Source organism: Eubalaena glacialis, chromosome 7, assembly GCF_028564815.1.
Source record: "Eubalaena glacialis isolate mEubGla1 chromosome 7, mEubGla1.1.hap2.+ XY, whole genome shotgun sequence".
NCBI lineage: Eukaryota > Metazoa > Chordata > Mammalia > Artiodactyla > Balaenidae > Eubalaena > Eubalaena glacialis.
The window spans coordinates 14,409,689-14,430,853 of NC_083722.1; the positions used below are offsets into that span (position 1 = coordinate 14,409,689).

Sequence of the window (21,165 nt, forward strand, 5' to 3'; positions counted from 1 at the left end):
ATGTTACAGCTCTCCTCTGAAAAACTGAAGTGTCTGCAAGAAAAGACATTTATTAGCAGGTTGGGTGAGATTTCTAAAGGGACCTGAATAAGAGGCACAGTGTTCATAAGTGTTTTCCTCTTCCTCTCTGCAAGTCCATTTCCTCATCTATGAAATGGGGATAGTAATGGAATGATGGTCCCAGAGCTGCTGTAGAGAATAAATGAGTTAATATTGTGTATGTCACAGTGTGCATTCAATAAATTATTACTGCCATTATTGTTATTCTTCTTGTTGTTATTCATCACTACCACCCCCAAATCTTGTCCCCAGTTTTCTAAACTAAACTAAGAAAGAATCTTCCAGAATCCAGATCATGTCTTGGCGTGAGTGCACAATAATATCACTCTGTTTTCTTTTCATCTTAATTCAAATCTTTTTCAGTGTGTTTCCTTCCTTATTGTCCTAGATTCTAGAGAGTTGTATAGAAACTTGATAATCAAGGCAAATTCCTTACCCCACCTATCATATCAGTTTCCTTCATACAGTATATTCTTACTCAAAGCATCAATCCACCTTCTCTGAACACCTCCAAGGAGATTGTGACTTGCTGAGATGGAGCGTTCAAACTTGCTGCTTCAAAGAGAAAAAATTCCCATGGTGATGGGGGGATTAAAATCTATTTAATAACATGATTATGTTTTTACATAAATAATGGTATTCTAGGAGTAAAAAGGCCTGATCCCGTCACATACTCACTAACCATGTGTTATGCAGACTCCTAACTTCTGTTGGTCTCAATATAACAGTGTTAGACGAGATAACCTCAAAAGTTGTTTCCAAGTTTGAAATGCTGTGGTTCTCATCAACTATCTTGAGAGCAACCCCTCTGCTGATGGCCACCTCTGTTGGGGTATATTTACTGTAGCAGATGTTAATTCCAATCAGTTTAGTTTAATTGCATTTTAACTATCTGCAGAAGACCTTTGTTCTTTGAGATAGTAGAAAGCAAATTAATTTTGGCATAATTAAAAATGCAGTGGGTCGTAAAAGTTAAAACAGTTTGATTTAGCTCAGCTGATAATTAAATCAGCTTGAGTGCATGGCATTTCCCACAATAATAAACATGCCTTCGATGTCTTTTTTGGTATAGCCTCACAATGGTAGAAGATGGCAGAAAAACAACTTGTGTTAGCTGAGAAAATATCTAGCCGAATAAAAAGTAAGCTTCACATATCTAGTTCCAGGTGGGAAAACCAAGGGTCTGGAGTTTAGTTTTTGAAAGCTGAAAACAGTTATTGGGGTCAGATGTGGTCTGTAGGTTTCATGACAATTTTATTTTCTTGGAATGTGTCTATGTCCTATTAATTGTCAGAGTATAGAAGCAGAAAATAGTTTTAAATAGCATTTCCTGCCTTATGTAATTTACATGAAGAAGCAGAATCTGAAGATCAAATAGTCATGGGGCTTTACTTCAGTAATCAATTCTAATTTTCATAAGTAGATTCCAGTTCAAGTCTGTGACTTCATCTATCTCTGATGTAAGTATGTTACAATTAATCACTTTTCAATCATGTCCATATTAAAGTGTTGAGGGTACTGTTCTCTTTTTCTAGGTTTCTGAGCTTTGCCCCTTCTCAAAGCTGCAGAAAGCTTTCATCACTGCTGATACAGAAGAAATTATTTGAATATGCATCAGTTCATTTTTTTTTTTTTTTTTCATCTTTGGAATAGAAATTGGAAGGAGGAAGAAACTGAACCTTAAATGTTTTGGATAATGTGCGTTTTGTTTATCTACATAATAACTGTGTTTCCTGAGCCCAAAGCCAGGAGGTAGAATTGAATTCACAATAATAGTAATAAAAAGTGTTTTAGAAAGTCCTCCATTCACCCCAGGGGCTCTCCTGCCCTTCAAACTCCTCTCAGATAATTGGTGTGGAGGAGAAGACAGCTCTTGCTCATGTGATAGCGATTTGGCTACCACCTGGTATCCATTAATCTGTTCCTTTTTGGCTTGGCTTCTGGGAAGTCCTGTTAGCTGCCGGGGCTGCCAGTTTCTGATGACTCTTCAGCTTTTTTCACCTTTTTACCACTCTGGCTTCTAGGCCCCGCTTGTGGTATACTCTGTTACCTGAGGTATATGAAGCAAAATGGTGCTCTTAATGGCACATTGGAATGTTAATAATTTTTAAAAAGCAAGACAACTCTTTTAGCTTCTTTGGACTTTTACTTGTAGCTGCTTTTCTGGGAGCCAGGCTGAAGGATAATGTGAAGGACAGATGCCATATTGTATTCAGATCCCTTTTCAGTGTAACCCTGGCCAGACTTGTATGTCTAGATCCCTGTTCTGTTGTGGGGAGCTCTTCTCCAAGAGACTCCAAGATGCCCTATACAAATATCTCTCTGAAGAGTTGTGTCTGTTCTCTGAAAATGTCTAGACGCAGGGCTGAACAATATAGAACCTTGCCATAGATGCTTTCGTTATCTTTTATTACCATAGGGAATTGATCTACAGATACTATTTCTTACACTTCTGTTATGTTGCTTCACTCATTTATTCAATGAATGCTATGTTCTAGGTACATGTCTAGGTCAGTAGTTGTCAACTGGATGACTACATCCAACTGCATCTCTACCAGGAAATCTTGACAGTTTCACCTTCAAACTATGCTCCGCATTTTTAGTACTTCCACTTCTAACATATATCATCTTGGATTAGATGTATCATCTTGGATTAGATAACTACAATAGCCTCTTACTAGATCTCTGTGCTGCCACTGTGTTCTGCTACCACCTATTTTTCCTACAGTAGCCAGAATAATCTTCTAAAAGTGGAAGTCATATCACAGCACTCCCCTGATCAAAATGGCCTTCTCCTCCAATGGCTTCTCATCATGTTTAGGCCTTATCATCATAATCTGCGATCAGACCCTTGATGACTATCCCCAGATTATTTCCTGTGGCTCTCCCCTCTGCTTACTTAGCTCCTTGTAAGACTGGACTGCCTTATTACATGTGTAAATCCCTTCTTTTGCATTATTTGGATAAAAATGGGAAATCTTTCAGACCAAAAACCATGTGTAGGTTGGCTGCTTATTCACGGTTCTCACTTATAGACTTAAATGTGATTTTTAAAAATGCACAGCTATAAAAAACCCTCAAAAACAGAAGTGATGTTTGCTCAGTATCGTCTGGTTCTTACAAATGTAACAGTCCCAAAGGCTTATCTTTCCCAATTCTAACCAAATTAATACTGTAGTCCCCCAGTTGAAAGAGTAGAAAGTATGCATTTGAGCTGAGTGGTCTCTGTCATGAATCAAAAATAGAGAAGGCAGAGAGAAAATCAAATTAAGTATTCTTCGTGTCTTCAGGCCCAGAGACACCAGTGTACCTTTTCTTTTCATTCAGAAATGTCCATCATGAATTTCTGCAGCGTGTGGCTATTTGACTATACGGGAGAAATCTCTGCGGTCCCGTCTGTACATCCAGTAAGAGAAATTGAGTCACTACTCCTTTGAATACTCATTCCCTAACTCCTTGCTAACTTACTTCTCTCCTTACTTTAACATAGAAATATAAACTGAGAGGACTTTAATGAATTTGGCTAGATTGCCCCCACCCCATCCCCTACCCTCCTACCCACCAGAATAGTCATTTACTCTGCCTTTAATGGTTTATCAAGAAGGCAATAATAACACACCTTTTTTGGCAAGTATCTTTTACATAAGCAGAGCAGTATTTAGAAGTTGTAGGACAAGCTCAAGTACCTGTGTAAAAAAAAAAAAATCTGTGCCCCAAAACAAACGTTCCATAAACAAAAGATATTGTATTGCTACTGTGGGTACCTCCTGTATGGACAGACATTTCTCCAGGCTTTAATCATGTGATTCTAACTAGCAGGGCTTTCTTTTTATTGAAATTATTTAAAAGGGAGGCTGATGGGAGAAGGGGGCCCTGTTTGAGAGAAGTCATTGGTTTAAATTAGTAGATATCTGGTCTTCGTTTTCTCCCCAAGCCCCCTGCATTTATAAAGGGAAATTTTTTGATCCGCTGGGATGGAGGGGAATATACTGAATGCATCCCATCTGATGGTGCTGATTGGCCTAGTGAGGGGGCTTGGAAGCCTGCTAGGGAGACCCAGAAACACCTCCTTGTGACGTGCTGTGTTTCTAAGTGGAACCTAAGCCTGTCCTCTAGGGTAGCTCTCCCTGGAGTTGAAGATCCCAGACAGATATGCAAGAAGCAGTTAATGAATAGTAAACTAGAATATATAACCAAATACTAAGTACTCTTTAGAAGGAGATGTAGACATTTGTGAATGTGACTTTCGGGATAAATACCTGTCTGTATATAGGATGTTCAGGAAGTGGGAAAAGTTGATCAGCAAATCTGGTTGAAAGAACCATCCCTTCTATTATAGTTTTGACTTCTTTTTGTGCTGTGTGAGTTCTGTCCTTCACGTTCCCACACGGTGCTCCATACTTGTCTGTGCTGGAGTTGGTTTTATATATTTATGTGTTCATTCTCAGTTTGGCTTGCTTTCAGTGATGTATTGTAAACAGATTTTAGGGGGGTGGGGAAGGCTTTGATTTATAGTGCTTACCAATTTCTGTGGTGTAAATACTTCCACTGTGGCTGATTTCCAGCAGCCAATGTGATGTCGCTGAACATGGAGTTGGAAAGAGATGCAGTGGGTTTTTGTGAACTGGCAAGGACCCACTGCTGCAGGTGACTGCCAGTATCCTTGCTCAGTGTTTCCTTTAAGTGCAGAATCTTTATTCTAATATCTGGAAGGAGACTCTTCTTTCACTTTTACACCTTGTAAACTCTGGCTGCCTACAGAATTGCTATTCCAGGGATTTCTTTTTTTTAAATCTCTGTTTATGTGATGCTTTAGCTCTTTCTAACTTAATCTCATTGTGTTTCATCTCAGCATGTGTCACCTGCTTTGTATTGTGATTAGGAGGGACTAGTTTTACCTTCTGATTTTAGAGCTGATTAAAAGGGGAAACTTTAATTGTGGATACTTGGACAAAAAAGCATAAAAAACATTCTGTATATAAGAATGTTTCTGTATTTTAAAAACTTTCTTACTTCCATCCCCTAAGATCTGTTCACAGATATTTGTTAATAGTTTTATTTTTGTTATCTTGTGAGATGTTTTGTCAGTTATTATATAGCTTATTATTATTACTTTTTACATTGTATTTAAACATCTCTTTCCCTTTTCATACTGTGAGATTTCTCAGGAGCAAAGCCTCTATACACAGGGTGTCCAGTAAGTAGTTGAAATTGATCATTTGTTGAATGAACAATGAATAATAGACATTTGTCTAATTTTCAGTCTTATCATCACAAGAGGTCAGACCTGAGGAAGAAATTTGGAATAGTCCAAATTAAAATGAGAGTTGAGGCTTAGCCATGGCGTGAGCTCTATAAATAAGTAAAATCTAGGACTAAGTCTTACATACCATCCATCATTGGAGCAAAGGAAGCAGTATTGATGATAAAGGGGAAAGGAAGACTGTGGGAAGAAAACAGAGAGGCCAGTGCCTTAGATAGAGTTACAAGAAGAGTATCAGATAAAAGATGGATTGAGAAACATTTGTTGGATGTGACTAGAGGGATGTCAGTTGTACCTTTCAGAGAGCAGTTTATTTAATGTGTTGGGAGTAAAAACTTTGTTTTAAAGACTTAAGGAGGATATGAGGGGATAGGAATGGGAATCAGAGAATGTGGATCACTCACCCAAGGTTTAAGATGAGGTAGGAAGTGAATGAATGTTAGGTATAGAGAGGAAGTAGGATTCTAGAAGGGGTAATTATTATTCATTTTAATGTTAGAAACATTTTTCATCATTGCCCTTATAAGTGACACTTCATAAAAGAGGTTTAGTTTTGAAAGTGCTATATGTAAAAGTCCATGTTTTGCCAAGTCGACATCTTTTCAGATGTAGAGAGCCCTGATTGAGGTGGATGGAGATCTATGGTCTAATATAGATCATCACATACTTTCAACACCAGGACTGATATTAGTGTGATTTTAGTGTGCACATCTATTGATGAGAGTCCCAGAAGAGAATTTTGGTGCAAGGCAATTCAAGATGGTATTATTACTGTATGTATTATAAATCAGTTATTTGCAGAGCAGTCTGTCTATGCTTTTGAAAAACCCAGGAATTACTACTTTTAATCAATAGGTAACATCCCATCACTGTGTCAGGTATATTGGAGCACACAAATAGAATAAGAAATAGCTCTTGCCTACAGTCTGAAGAGAGAAAGGCCATCTTTACGAAATGAATAGAGAACAGCAGTGAACAAGATGCATGTTCTGTGACTCCAAAAATTAAGACAAGCACGTGAAAGTAGGTCCTTTAGGAATGGATAGGCTACAACTTGGTAGAGAAGAGAGGGGGTTTTTAGGGGGAAGGAAAAGCACAGAATGAGAACTGTATATTTGGAAAAGAAGGTGAAACAAAGGGGAAATTTGAATATATTTCAGTGTTATAAAAAGTAAATGATTTTCCAGGGAACAGCTTAGTTCCAAAATTATTTTATTATTTTATTATTGTTGTTCATATGCCAGATTGAAAGTAGCCTTTCAGTCAGCTTTGAACAGCTGTGTTCAAAGGCAGAAAGACCAAAGGATGATTCCTCCCGCTGTATCAGGGAGGAGATCTTGTCCCAGCAGCCCCTTGGTGAACCTCCCCTGACCTCCCGTTGGCAGGACTCGTGTCACATACCCAAGCCTTAGCTGCAGGGAAGGCGGAAAAAGCAAGTCTCTGGAATATTCCACCTCTATAGAGATAGATAAGAGTTCTCAGCAAGGAGGGTTGACAGGGGTAAGGATAGATATTGAGTAGATAACACTAGAATTGGCTGAAGTAGCCAATTTCATTTCTGAATAGAGTCACATCCACCTCCTAGTAACTCCACTTTTGGTGTTTGTTAAGCTCTATAGGTTATTCCTACAGAACAAGACTTCTAATGAAAGAAATGAGTAGAAGCCTGTAATGTCTCGCTTCTGCCTCTCCTTCCACACTCCTTTTCATTGTCACTTATGTACTGTCATAGTGGAGAAAACTACAGACCATCTCTGTTTTCTGTGTCTCCGACTCTTTCCTAGCGTTTGCATTGGACTGTGTGTCATAGCTGCACTGCATACTAAGGCCCTTTTGTTAATAGGAGTTCATCAGAATCTTTCATTGCTCCCCTATTTATTGTTTCTGTTTCTATTGTGCCACCCAGATACCTGAAATAATAAGGGGGTAGAAACAAGTCAGAACATCCACCAAATAATTTTAATTGATTAGAGATATGAAGACAGGTTGCATACTTGAATCTTTTTAAGGTGATCAGTAGGGATGCTATAAATTTTATAATATCTCTTAATTTTCCTTTCCTTTCCCTCCTTTATCATCAAACTTTTAAAAGACCTGTGATTTAGAATGGTAAGTAGATATTTAAGGTGGGAATCCTTAGTGCTAAGTTACATGCCAGACTTCATTTCTTTGGGCTTAGTATTTGCAAAGCAGTTTAAAGAGTTTGGAGAAAACATAAATGGTGTGGAAATCAAAGGTCAAGATCTTGGAGCATACGTGTGTCAGTGTTCCCTTAACTTTTTAATCATCCTGTCCCAAAATTTTGGGTATCTTAGAGGGGTTCACCTCTCGGAGTCTGAGGACCTGTGAATCATAAGCTTCCCTTTTCTGATTATATTTGGCCCATCATTCTCTAATTCCTGCCCCCCAGAATTATTAGATAAGAAAATATGTTTAAGGATGCTCTTTTTGAATGAAAACCTATAATAAGCATAGGTCCAATTGTTGCATTTTCTAGATGAAACATTATTGGAGACAGTGTTTCCTGGAAGATTTCAGACATTTTCCCCCCCCTGATACTGAATTTGTAAAATTATTACCTTTAAAATTAAACTCATACTTAATACTTTCATTTTGTTTTTGCACCACTCTTTGGGGTTTTTTTTTTTTTGCTTTCGGCATGGAAATTTCCAAGAATCGCAAGCCTTAAGAGATTTGAAACTAGAATCTCATCAGTTCAAAATTTGCAAAATACGTTGGTTCAGGGAAAAAAGGGCTACTCTACCTCTTAAATAACATCATTTTCCACATGATATTTTCCACTAAAGGTTATGTTATATGGCAAGAATATGGAGTCTGTTATTGACTAGAAAATGGAAAACTGAACAAGATTTGTAAACACTCGCATAGAAAGACAGTTGCACATCTCCCAAACCATATCTTCTTTTCTGCATGCCACGTGGATCTAGCCAGTGTGGTGTATGATGATCATTTTATGGCCTGTGAAGGTCCCTACCTTTTGTTTTTAGAGCATGTGGGTCTTTTACAAATCGTCCCTCACTAGCACATTGGCAGGGCAACAGAATATCCAAATTGACAGCTAATCTGACTTCTTGGCTGAGCCACACCAGACACTGTTTGGTCCTAAAACTATTTGATTCTTCTTCTTTAATTTCTCTCTAAACAACAAAAGAAACCTCACTACCTATTTCTCAGTGCCTGAAAGGACAAAATCTTTTGTGGAGTTTTTTTCTTTTGTTTTGGTTGGTTCTTCATGTCCAATTTTTCTCCAAGATGGTATCTAAAATAATTGTAGAAGGGACTTGAGCTTTTTGCCTATTTCAAATGCTGAAAGGTGAGAAATATTCCAAAACAGTTGTACATTTTGATTAATAAGAAGCCTCCTTATCTGTTCATAAGGGCAATGGTGGCCTATTCCATGAGTACGTACTTTGGGAAGTGTGTCAGGGCTGGGTGACCTTGTAGGTCCGGATCCACTGTGAAGACCAATAGTAGAAATCATCGCCGTTGGTTGTACTAAGCTTCCATAAGTGTCGGCCTATAAAAGAGAATAAATGTAGGAGAGAAAGCAAAGCCTCAAGCTTGAATGAAAGATAGATAGACCACCACATTTTCTTTCTTTACGCTTTAGAAGTTCACCTGGACCCCTACAGAATGTGGTGTCCTGTCGCAGACTGTCAGACAGTATGCCCCGTCGCATCAAGTGAGCCAGGACAGCCCGTGCTCGTGGAGTGCCCTTCTTGCCACCTGAAGTTCTGCTCGTGCTGCAAGGATGCTTGGCATGCAGAGGTCTCCTGCAGAGACAGTCAGCCTAGCATCCTGCCAACAGAGCACGGGTAAGGAAGGAAACTTCGTCTTGGGATTATTCACTAGTGTTCTTAGAGATATGTTGCTTGGAGAAGGAGTTATATTGTGATGAAATTTCAAGGTAAGTTATTTCCCTGCAGAGCTTTCCTGAGAAGTGTCTCAGAATTGGTAAGTTATTAACAAAGAATAACCAAATAAGCATGTCTAAAGGGATTTTAGTTATTTACTCCCGGAGAATCTTCCAGATACGGCTGAAGTTAGAGTCTATATGAGTTTTGATTTCTTTTTAGGTAGGAGGCATGTGGTCCCTTGGTTCTCCATAGGAAGTCATGACTTTTGTCCACAGCCGTTTGCTTAGGTACCGTGACCACCTACAATTGATACACCTCATTGTTCCTGCTTGCGAAGAGGTGCAGAAATGATTTTCTTCCCTGACTCAATTGCCAGCTTGTGAGGTGTGCCAATCATATCAAAAGGAACACAGAAGTAGAAACAACAGCCGTTCAGTGTAGTACGCTGCTAAAATTAGTGTGTACTAGAGAAAGAGAGCTTATCTTTCAGTACGTTGTGCTCTGAAAAAACAGTGCTGAGGTTGAGGTTTTGTTATGATGAGAAGCAATGCACTCTGTCCCGTCTAGGACGGAGGGTTTTTATGGCAGCAGCAGGGCCCAGAGTGAGAGACCTTTGTGTTTGATCCCTTGCTTTGCTTGAGGCTGTGGCTGTTTTGCATCAGCAAGATCAGAAATACCAGTGTTACCGTCCAGTTGGCTTGATCACCCAGCACCCTCGGAGTGTGGAGGGCCATTCTCCAGGAGCAGAAACGCTACCTGGCTGTGATGCTGTGCTTGAACTGCAGACCAAACACATCAAGAGGAGAAAAAGAGCTAACACACGTGGCAGGCATGTGCCCGCTTAGCCAGTACCTGCTACATTTTCACTGCCACGCGGCAAGGTCCCCGGGGAATCACAGGACAATGTAAAGATCTAGAGGAGAGATGTATTGAGTTCTGACATTGTCACTTGGTATCTGTGACTTCATGCAAGTCATTCAGCCTCTATGAGTCTATTTCTCTATTTGAAAAAAAAAAAAAAAAAGGAGGAATGAAAATGGTGGCTGTCCCCCTGCTGTGTAGGGTGATTATGAGCACCAAATCCAGTCATAGGTTTGAGCACACTTTGTGAAACTGACGTTTCCATGTGCTGGGTGGTGGTTTTGATGAACAGTAGCTAAAATGCAGCCCAGTGCTCTGGCTCACCCAGGCCTCCCTCCACCTCAGTTTGTTCTACTGATTTTCTATGCCCCTTGAGCCTGTGAGCCTTGCTGGCCTATTCGTCTATTTGGAGCAGGTCTTTTCAATGATATTGGGCATTTATTTGAAAGAATTGATGATTGACTCCCTCCTATCCCCTCCGTTTGTTTATTTGCACAGATCATTAGATAGATGATCTCTACCCCCGCCGCCCCCCCCTTTCGATCCTGAGCTGTTTTTTCCACTGTGTGGCAGACTTCTTGTACTTTTTATTCAGACAGGGTGTGCTCAGAGAATGAAAGACTAATTTGGCAAAACAATGAATTCAATCAGCTGTGGAAAATACAATTATGTAATTCAAAGCCAAAGATAAATAAATTAAGGTTCTTCTTTGTTTTGAGTTATCTGGACAACAAATAAGCGGCATCTCTCCTACTGTTACCCGCACCCTTCCCCTGGGATGGGGAATCAAGCACTGATAGAAAAGAGTTCACTCCCTACCCAATAGGAGCCCTGGGAATTCAGTTGATGACCATAAAGTTGAGTCTAGAAGAGCATATTTAGCTAATTAATTAATTATATTCAGCCCACTTTTCCCATAACTCTGGTTAGTGCACACCTTGCGGTCCTTGCTTTTTAAAAAATCAGGCAGCGTTCTCCATCCCTCCCCTATAATTTCTCATTCATTTCGTTTCTAGGACCCTCTTCGTGATGGAGGCAGAAGCCCCCATTAAGCAATGCCCAGTGTGCCGGGTTTACATTGAACGCAACGAAGGCTGTGCTCAGATGATGTGTAAGAACTGCAAGCACACGTTTTGCTGGTACTGCCTCCAGAACTTGGACGTAAGTTCCACCTGGAAGAGTCTCCCCGTGTGGTCCTTCTCCATCCTGTATCTGTGCGACAGCCAGTATCTGATAGGCTTTCCTTTTAAAATATTGAGCCTGTTCTTGTTCGCCAAAGAAATTTATTTTTCTTAATGAGACATCCTGAGCCTGCTACTTGAGATACCTCTCTTTGATTACCTTAGGTGTGTCACCTTAACTTTAAAAGCAAGCTTTTGTTTTAGGGACATTTCCTGCTTTGGGGGCATTGTCTCATTTTATTATGTAAAGGACTATTAGTGTAGTAGTTTTATATTGCTTTTGTAACCAACTATCACAAACTTGTGGCTTAAAGCAACACAAATTTATTATCATTAGTTCTGTTCATTGGAAGTCTGATATGGATCTCACTGGATTAAAATCAAGGTGTCCTCAGGACTGCATTCTTTCTGGTGGCTCTAGGAGAGGATCCATTTCTTTGCCTATTTTAGCTTCTAGAGGCTGCCTGCATTCCTTGGCTTATGGCTCCTTTTTCCATCTTCAAAGGCAGCATCATCACATCTCGCTGACCCTTCTTCCATGGTCTTAACTTCCAGAGTGATTCCCTCCAACAAGCTGGGAAAACTTCTCTGCCTTTAAGGATCCATGTGATTAGGTTGGGCCCATCTGGATAATGCAGGATAATCTCCCCCATCTCAGGGTCGTTAATCACACTTGCAAAATCCCTTCTGCCATGTAAGGTAACATATTCACAAGTTATGGGGAATAGGCCACTGGCATCTTTAGAGGAGCAGTTATTCTGCCTACCACGATTAGATTTTTTTTTTCTTTTTGAATTTAAGGAAAAAAGCCATTCAAATCAATGTTATCTCTTAATTACTATCTCATTCATTGGCGTGACAGCGGGATCGTTACTGCTTTCTCAGAGTTCCCTTCCCACATAAAGGGGTCTCGTCTAATTCTTTTCCCCCGCCATTCATGAAGTGTGTCTTCTCAAATTCAGGTGCAGCTCCATTCAGTCCAGTGCTGAGGCTAATGGTAACCTCACAGTTAAAAGGTGATGTGAAGGATTGGTGAGAGTTTTTTCAATTCTAGTGTTTTACAGTTTGGGGTGGCATAAGTTGTTTATAGATATTCCCTATTTTGGCAATTTGGACCTATAAGATATGTTCATATCAGTGTAAGCCCTCAGTCATGGTTGGATGGGTGGTCGTTCTTTTCTCAACTTTTCATTTTAATTGCTTAGTTTGCTTTAATTTCATGGGCCATTTGTGTAGTGCTTTAGTATTATACACACTCAGTGAGTGAGTGCAGTTAACATGGCATGCATGCTGGCCACCACATGCCTGATTTTTAACTGAAAATTAGATAAGTTGTTTAGGCTGACATCTATGAGTAAGAATCTTAATCAGCTTGATGTCAGGATTTCAGGAAGAGGTATGCACTGGGGAGGAGAAAGTTGACATTTTAGACTCTAGAAGCCTAGCAGGTCAGGTTGAAAGACATGTTTTCATTCTTTAAAAAAAATCCTATTTATGATAACCCCTTGAATTACAATTATGTTTGATATTTGAGACCTCTCCTAATTCCAAATGAATGATACTCTGGATGAGGGTATGACTCAATGATTGTACACCCCTCATGCTTTATAAATGAAAGAAATCTTTTTTGATTTCCTTCAGGTTTAACCAAAACAGTAATTGGATTCATATCCACTAGGAGGCTGAACCCATGAGGTTCTCTTTAGGAGGCAAGAGAGTAAGGGAATAAACATGTGTGCCAGATCACTCCTTCCTTTGGCTGAAATATGTTTTGGGTATGTTGTTGCAAAGAACACAGTGTTCTGTCACTTGTGCTGTTCTGGTACGTGAGTAAAATGCTACAGATGTGAAATTGCTAGATACACAGCATCTTCTTCTGGTCATTGTGTTTTGAGGTTTCATTTTTCTCAGTTTTAGCCAGGGGGCATTGGCTTGTGGATAATGATGTTTTCCTGTAGACAAGTGTTCCACGTCAGATGGTGGTGTTGATCTTTGTTTATAGGAAAGTTTTAGAGCATGGGTCTAGGAGGAGGGTGATTATCCAAAAACCAAGCCTGAGACAGACACCAAAAAGAGTGATTTTGAGTTTTGCTGTGGGGAGTTGGGTTTGTTTCTGCCTTGATTCTCATCTCTGCTGTTTCAAGGATGAGATAGTCTTCATCCTCTGCTTTGGGAACCTCAGAGACTTGTCCCCTTCATTTATATCTTCTCTCTCCTGTGACTTCAACTTCCATTCTCTACTCTCTAACCTACCCATACATTCAACTGTATCCCATTTAAAAACGAGTAACACTTTTCTCAAGCCTACATCTTTCCCTTACTGCCATTCTATTTCTCTCCTTCCTTTAGAAGCCAAGACTCAAAAAAGCATAATCGCCTCTAGCCGTTGACACTGCAGTCATTGCAGTGACTCAGATTGCTGCCTAGACACACCCTGACTGTATTCTTCCAAGACTGTGGGAGATTCCTTTTGGGTAAAATCCAGTGGATACTTCATTCCTCATCTTACCTGGATTCTCCGCTGCCTTTGACATCTCAACCACCTCCGTTCCAGTGATACCATCTCTTCTGATTTCCCTTCTTTGTTTCTGGCCACTGCTCAGTTTCCTTTCCAGGTTTTTCCTTGGCCCTCTCTTAAATGTTTGTGTTCAATAACCTCTTCACTTCTCAGTCTACACCCTCTGTCTGGGTAATCTCATCTACTTCTGTGGTTTCTTCAACCCAAGGACATTGCTTCCCAAGTCTTTTTCCCCAAATCCAGATCTATGTAATCAGCTGTCTTTTGAACAGTACTGCTTAAATGTCTCAAGTATCTCTCAAGTTCAACACGTCCAAACTGTGGTCATCATCTTCCCAACAAAATACATCTCTATGTTGGCACTTCCCTCAGTAAAGCCTTCTACCCAGTGCTTCTCCCTCATCTGTGATTTCTTCTCCCTGTTTCCCCGTCTAGTTAGTTACCTTCTTAATTCTTCATGGCTGTATTTACCTCTTCTCCATCTCAGCCACTGGCATTTTATCTCAGCTGGTTGACTACGAAGCCTTTTAGCTGCCTCATTCGTGGTCCTCTCATTCCATACTGCACCTCTGCTAGAGCTACCTTTCAAAGATAATTGGTCTGGTCATTAATCTTGTTTAGAATCAATGGAGTCTCAAGGACTATCATCTGTTTTCACTCGATGATTTGTAAAATTACTAAGATACTGTTTAAGGATTGTCAGCTTGGAGTTCCTACAGGCTGTCATTAATATCACCAGAAAGAGCCTTTGCTTCCAGTGAGGTGATCTGATGGGGTTAGTATCCATTTCTCAACTCAGAAGTGCATGTTTACCGAAACCTCTCTTTGCTTTTCAGAATGACATTTTCCTCAGACATTATGACAAAGGGCCGTGTCGGAATAAGCTCGGCCACTCGAGAGCCTCAGTGATGTGGAACCGAACACAGGTACCCTGACCTTAAAAGGAGCGTGAGAGAAGCCAGACTTAGGATGGGTTAAAAAGCCCACCTACTCATCCTCCCCACTCCATTCCCTACTTACCCAACCCAGCCTGAGAGGTTCTGGGGAACTTCTGGTGCCTGAAGTTAATTCATGAGCACAATCTCCTAGAGGAGAGGTGGAGGGGCAGGGCGACAGAGCAGCCAAGTAATTAACAGTGACCAGCAGAACGAAGACGAATGCTCGTTCTTCCTGAAAAAACGGAGAGAATGACCTTCCCAAAGCCCTTTGAGGCATATTTGCTATGAAGGGCAGGGCTCTAAAATCCCATGAGCCGGACTTCCCTGGTGGCACACATTGTCCGCCTGCCAATGCAGGGGACACGGGTTTGAACCCTGGTCCAGGAAGATCCCACATGCCGCGGAGCAACTAAGCCCGCGTGCCACAACTACTGAGCCTGTGCTCTAGAGCCCGCGAGCCACAACTACTGAAGCCCGCGCGCCTAGAGCCTGTGCTCTGCAACAAGGGAAGCCACCGCAGTGAGAAGCCCACGTACTGCAAAGAAGAGTAACCCCCGCTTGACACAACTAGAGAAAGCCCGCGTGCAACAACGAAGACCAAATGCAGCCAAAAATAAATAAAATAAATAAATTTATTAAAATAAAATAAAATCCCATGAGCCCCTGCTGGGGCTTAGATCCCTCTGTACATATCATTGTGTGTTTACGTGGCAGGTTCAAAGGGAGTCCTGGTTTATTTTTAATAGTGTTTTATTTATTTATCTATTTATTTATTTATTTATTTATTTAAGGCCGTGTTCCTTTTGAGGGAGTCAGTGTTCATAGCCTAGTGACCATTATTAACATCCCTCTAAGACTGTTGAAGAAACAGGTAGAGAGGGAGGCAACACCAACAATTCATGATCCCACTGGGCTTGCGCCAGAGCCTGAGTTAGCATTTGCTTTGTCCTTCTCACCTTCACTTTAGTCCTTGGTATCTCCCTGATTTATATCCAGTTCAGACCATTGCTGGGCACTGGCTAGAAGGCCCCATAATTGTAACTGCTTTATGTGCCTGAGATGGTGTCTTAGTTCAAGCTGCTATAACAAAATACCCTAGACTGGGCGGCTCAAACCACAGATTTATTTCTCACGGTTCTGAAGACTGGAAGTCTGAGATCAGGGTGCCAGTGTGGTTGGGTTCTGGTGAGGACCCTCTTCATGGTTTACAGATGGCCATCTTCTCACTGTGTCCTCACATGGCAGAGAATGGAGAGAGAAGAAGCAAGCTCTCTGCTGTCTCTTTTTATAAGGGCACTAATCCCATCATGAGGACACCACCCTCATGTCCTAATTACCTACCAAAGGCCCCCATTTCCAAACATCATCATATTGGGAATTAGGGTTTCAACCTATGAATTTGGGGGGGGGGGACACAAACAGTGCACAGCTGATGGTAGAGTGTACACATAGGAAGATTGAACTGCTGAAATAGGCTTTTCTTCTACATTTCCAGGTGGTCGGGATTCTTGTGGGGTTGGGCATCATTGCCTTGGTGACTTCACCCTTGCTGCTCCTGGCTTCCCCATGTATAATCTGTTGTGTCTGCAAGTCCTGTCGGGGCAAGAAGAAAAAGCATGACCCATCCACAACCTAAAGATCTCCGTTCGTATCCATGTGCCACAGATGTCTGGGTTATACGAGACAGCACAGTGATAAAGCCCCACTTAGTGAACTCGCCTCCCCTTCCTTGCCAAACTTTGGAAGTGCCTCTGTGTCCAGACTTTGAACTTGCCTGCCCACCTTTGGCATCCAAAAAGGCCAAGCGCTGGTGTGTATGTTCCTGTGTAAGAACCGAGTTCAACCGTCCAGGCCATGTCTATGGAGCGTGTTGGGAAGCTTTGGGGTTGATGGGGAGGAACTAACACATCATCATGCTATCGTCTGAAGGATCCCGCTGGACTGTTCAACTTCCAGACACATTCAAGGAGCCTGAATGAACACTTGGTGTAATAAATGTGCTGCCAGTTATGACAACACACATGCTAACTGAGAAGCCAGAGTCTGTTGTGTTGATTTGACCATCATGAGAAGCATGAGGAAAACCTCCTGTAGGAGGGGAAGAATCAGGATGTTTAAGGGGAAATTCTTGTAAGAATTGTAATTCTTGTAAGAATTATAAGAGAGCTGCTTATCTTAGGAGCTGGTATGGCGGTTCTGCCTCTGCCGGTTACAGGGTGTGCTGATTCCCCAGGAACGTGGTGGAAACACAATAGGTTTCTCCTGTGTGGTCTCAGTGTCAAGCAGGAGAAACTGCTATGCAGAGGGAGTTGTCCCTTCCCAGGAAAAGGGCTGCAGCAGGAAAAACAATCTGGTCTAATTTAGTATCTCTCCCCTGGATGATAAACTTTTCTAACAGCTAGTAGCTGTGGTCTACAGGATTGTTTTATATGAAGTATGGGTAAAGTGGCAGAGATTCAAAATCATCATCATAGGTATCAGGGACCTTTCTTGAGCTCTCTGTTCATGCACCCAACAGATTTAGAATTGGACCTGCAAGTACACACCGAGAGTGAATATTAAAGTCCATAGGTATATCTAGAATCTGTATAACTTGCTGCCTACCTAGAGTTTCTATTCATTGGGCATGAATGAATTTACCCAGTAGTACACACAAAATAAATGTTTACTTAAAAGCTATTCTTCTGGGACTAATATGGTTTATTATAAATCAACCTAAATATTTTTTGCATATTATATATGTAAATTTTGGTTACAAGTTCATAAGTTACCCGAAGGTTTTGACTCATAAACATAACTCTTTTAAAATAGTACAATGTGCCATCCCAGTTTGTAAAAACACTAATTGATAATCAAGTTGTTCATGTATTTTCAAACACAATTCAGAGCAGCTCTCTTCCCAGCAGCAAAGTTTTGCTCTTTCAGCATCTGTTAGGGCAATCAGAGTACTTTTTGTATGTACAGGGCACTGATAAAACAACAAAAAATATCTGAGAAACAAAATGTAAATGCTTTATATATCTTAAATAGTTTGGGTTTGTAGCACCTCATTGTGGCTTATTTTTCGCATTATACTATTAGTCACATTTTGAATAAATGAGTTTTGAAAAGACAGTAACTTTTACTATAGTTGCCATTAGCAAAGTAACCTGGTGCTTCGTGAGAACCATATTAAATGTTAGTGGACTGCTCTCCTTGAAGCTAGGGGTACCACATCAGGACCTATCAGGACCTATTTTCTGAGGTAACTGGGTAACTAGACTATTAAATTGCTGCTATCCTGGACCTGTTATTAAAGAACGATGCTTTGCTTATGTAATGGATTGTATCCTAAGTGGGCATGTGTATATTTAAGAAACTTTAATTCACATGTACATATTGATATCTGATATATGTATAGTACATCTATTGGTTGTGTACATTTTAATTTACTGTTTGTATAGAACATAGATGAGAACTCTGGGAAAACTTTTGAATGGCCACCAACCCCAAAATATTTTAAATTATTCATTAGGAATTTCTCAATATTAAGTGTCTTTATTTTCCTTTGAAACTCTAAACAATTCAGGAAAAAAAATCAGTCTCTTCTTCTAGCACTGTATTTCATGTTAGTACAAATATAAATGGATATATATTTGAGTAATTTGCTTTTTCTTACACTGCCTTATTATAGTACAGGGCATTTATAACTGCTCAGGGGATCACAGGAACTCAACTGAAATTGAATTTTTGTACCAAGAATGTCAGTCATGGCAATGTACTCCCCCGTATTAATACAGTCTTCAAGCTGGGTTCCACAAAGAATCTTTAAACAGGGGCTGATTTCAAGTAACCTAAAATTCTATGTTATCTGAGGCAGAGCTCCTGAATTTGGAGTAAAAGTGGGAGAAAGCATCTATGCTATTTCCTTGACAAATTGAAGGACTATGTCTTCTCACAGAGATACTATAAAAGAATTAGATTACTTTTTTGTGGGGAGTGGGAAGTGTTTGTCAAATAGATTTAAAATAACTGGATTTAGAGGGACTTCCCTGGTGGTCCAGTGGTTAAGACTACGTGTTTCCACTGCAGGGGACACGGGTTCGATCCCTAGTCAGGGAACTAAGATCCTGCAAGCCATGCAGTACAGCCAAAAAATATATATAACATAAAATAATTTAAAAAAAGAACTGAAGTAGAGAATAGCTTAAAATAACTGGATTTAAGTTTTTAAATGTTGAAAAGTGCCTGAAAACTGGTGACTTCTTCCTTAAAGCGCTCAACGATTTGGCCTGTGTGAGATTGTCGGAATCAACAGGAGCAGGTTGGTTGGTTAAAACCCACATATATCTCCAGTGCATCAAAGGGTGAGATGCAAGCCAGTCTAGAGATTGTGTTTATAATGGGGAAAGCTGGCAACTTTGATAACAGAGACTGATGTTTTCATTTTGTATAACTGGCCAGAGAAAGGGTTTACACTTGTCGCCTTCCCCTGTTTGTCAGCTCTGTCCTTCCCTAGTGATTCTCTGTCCGTCCTAGGAAGAAATATGGGTCTATGTAATTATCTTTGGATGTTGTGGCAGAAGATCGTTTTGTTTGAAGTAGTGTAGTCCATTTGAAATAGAAATTAAACAAATCCTTCGCCACATTGTAATCTGGATGGGATAACTCACCATCCAGAAAAGCTATTGGATGTAATTCCATAACGTTTAGCTGTTGCCCCTTCTAGGGATTTTTTCCATTGTTATTAGGCAGGGAGGTGAAGAGGAAAACCACATGGAAACAAGTTTTAGAATCTTAGGCATCCTATTTGTTCATGCCATGGATGTTTGCTCCCGACTTGAAATCTCTAGTTTGAAAGAGGCCTTTGAAAAACCAACAATTCACAGTGTGAATTTTCTTGTCGCTGGCATCACAAAAATCTCACCTATTCAGGTTTGAAAATCTACATGTTTATTTGAATGTAAATCACCATTTCTTAGAACCCCAATTGTCTCTTAAAAATTATACAGAATCTAGATATGTATTACTTTAGCCTTCCCTACGCAGTGCTTCTAAAAGACTTTGTGTTCATGAATGGATGCCTTTATGTGTATAGAATTTGTGTATATGTGTAGCTTTAAAGATAGTTTCAGAATGCCTTCGATGAATGACATTTTATAAAGCTGTTACGGTTGATATCTATAGGCTGTTACATCTCATGTTGATTCATGATCCAGAAAGTTTTGTTATGTATTTAAGAAATTGCTGTAGTATTATATTTTTCCAAGTATTTGAGAGGAAAATAGCTGTTTTCGTCTCTCTGGCCCCAATAAATGTGGAGCAGGAAATCAAGTGTGTTATTTTTTGTTATGCTGCATGTTTTTAGACACGTTCAATTTTATCATCCAGGAGCCAACCAAGTCATTATTAAATCTTAGGTTCAGAACTGACAAAAAAGTAACCTAATCTGCAATACCATATATGGAAGTAACTCTTGCTACCTTGTTTCTTAAAAGAAATAGGAGCAAGTGTGATGCCTTCACTTGTTGCAGACTTTCTGTTGTGTGTGTGATACTTCACACTGCCAATGCACAGGCATTGATCATTATCCAGAAAAATAACCAATAATTTAGGTCTTTGATCATCCTAATAAAAAATGCTGCCAGGCATCAGAGCTATCAGTTCTGTAAAATACGTGTTGGGCTCCGTGCGCTCTAAGGTCAGTTTTAACCTCCCAAAAGTATGTTAGAGGAATGTGTTTCCTTCTTATGATTTTTAAAGAAAGGATTTACAGGTAGAGGGTTAACTTCAGGTCATTTCCATTTGATTAGTATTCAAGGCAGGGCTCGCCTGAAGTTGAGTGCCAGAAGTTGGTGAACAACTAGGACTTGTGTCTCTGCAAAACTGGAAACTCACATTCCTATACTGGTGTTGATGCCTTTTTGCTGAATGTTATTTGCTTCTAATATGATACCTGAGCACAAAGGTTTACAATTGACTTATAATTCAAATTTCATTTTCTAAGCATTCAGTTTGGAGGAAATCAATAAGATCATTTAAAAACATTTTTGGGTTATCATTTCTTAATTTGCTTAATCGTCTCCTAGAATGTCAACATTATTTCATTTTTAAACTGTGCTTATTATTTGCTGAACTTGAATTTGCATTTCCAAAGAATTATTGAATGAACCATTTTATACAGCAGTGATTTTAATTAATCCCCTAACCAACAAACTCATTGCAATGTAAATTATGAATCTAGTGAGTTTGGAGGGAATTATAATTAGGTTTTCCTGTAATTCAATTATTTTCATTTGTTAGATAATAAATCTAGGTGTTTTTTAGACCCTAAAGATAGTATCCAGCTCTACATTATGAGAAAGAAATGAATTTCTTTGAATAATTTAATAGTAACTATAGTATGTTTTATTTATATATTTTTGTGTATGCTTTTTAAAGAACTTTTGAGAACAATATTATGAAATAAGTGGGGCAGATATTGGAT

The 21,165-nt window shown here is 39.8% G+C and overlaps 1 protein-coding gene across 1 annotated transcript in view; it reads left to right on the forward strand.

Moving 5' to 3' along the window:
• RNF144B (ring finger protein 144B) overlaps positions 1-19,973 on the forward strand; it is a 79,310-nt gene extending 59,337 nt beyond the window's left edge. Inside the window, exons 5-8 of the mRNA XM_061195758.1 lie at positions 8,955-9,159; positions 11,079-11,223; positions 14,598-14,687; positions 16,195-19,973. Of these exons, the coding sequence (XP_061051741.1) occupies positions 8,955-9,159; positions 11,079-11,223; positions 14,598-14,687; positions 16,195-16,335 (581 nt within the window). The 3' untranslated portion in view covers positions 16,336-19,973. The remainder of the gene's footprint in view (positions 1-8,954; positions 9,160-11,078; positions 11,224-14,597; positions 14,688-16,194) is intronic.
• The last annotated feature ends 1,192 nt before the right edge of the window (positions 19,974-21,165 follow it).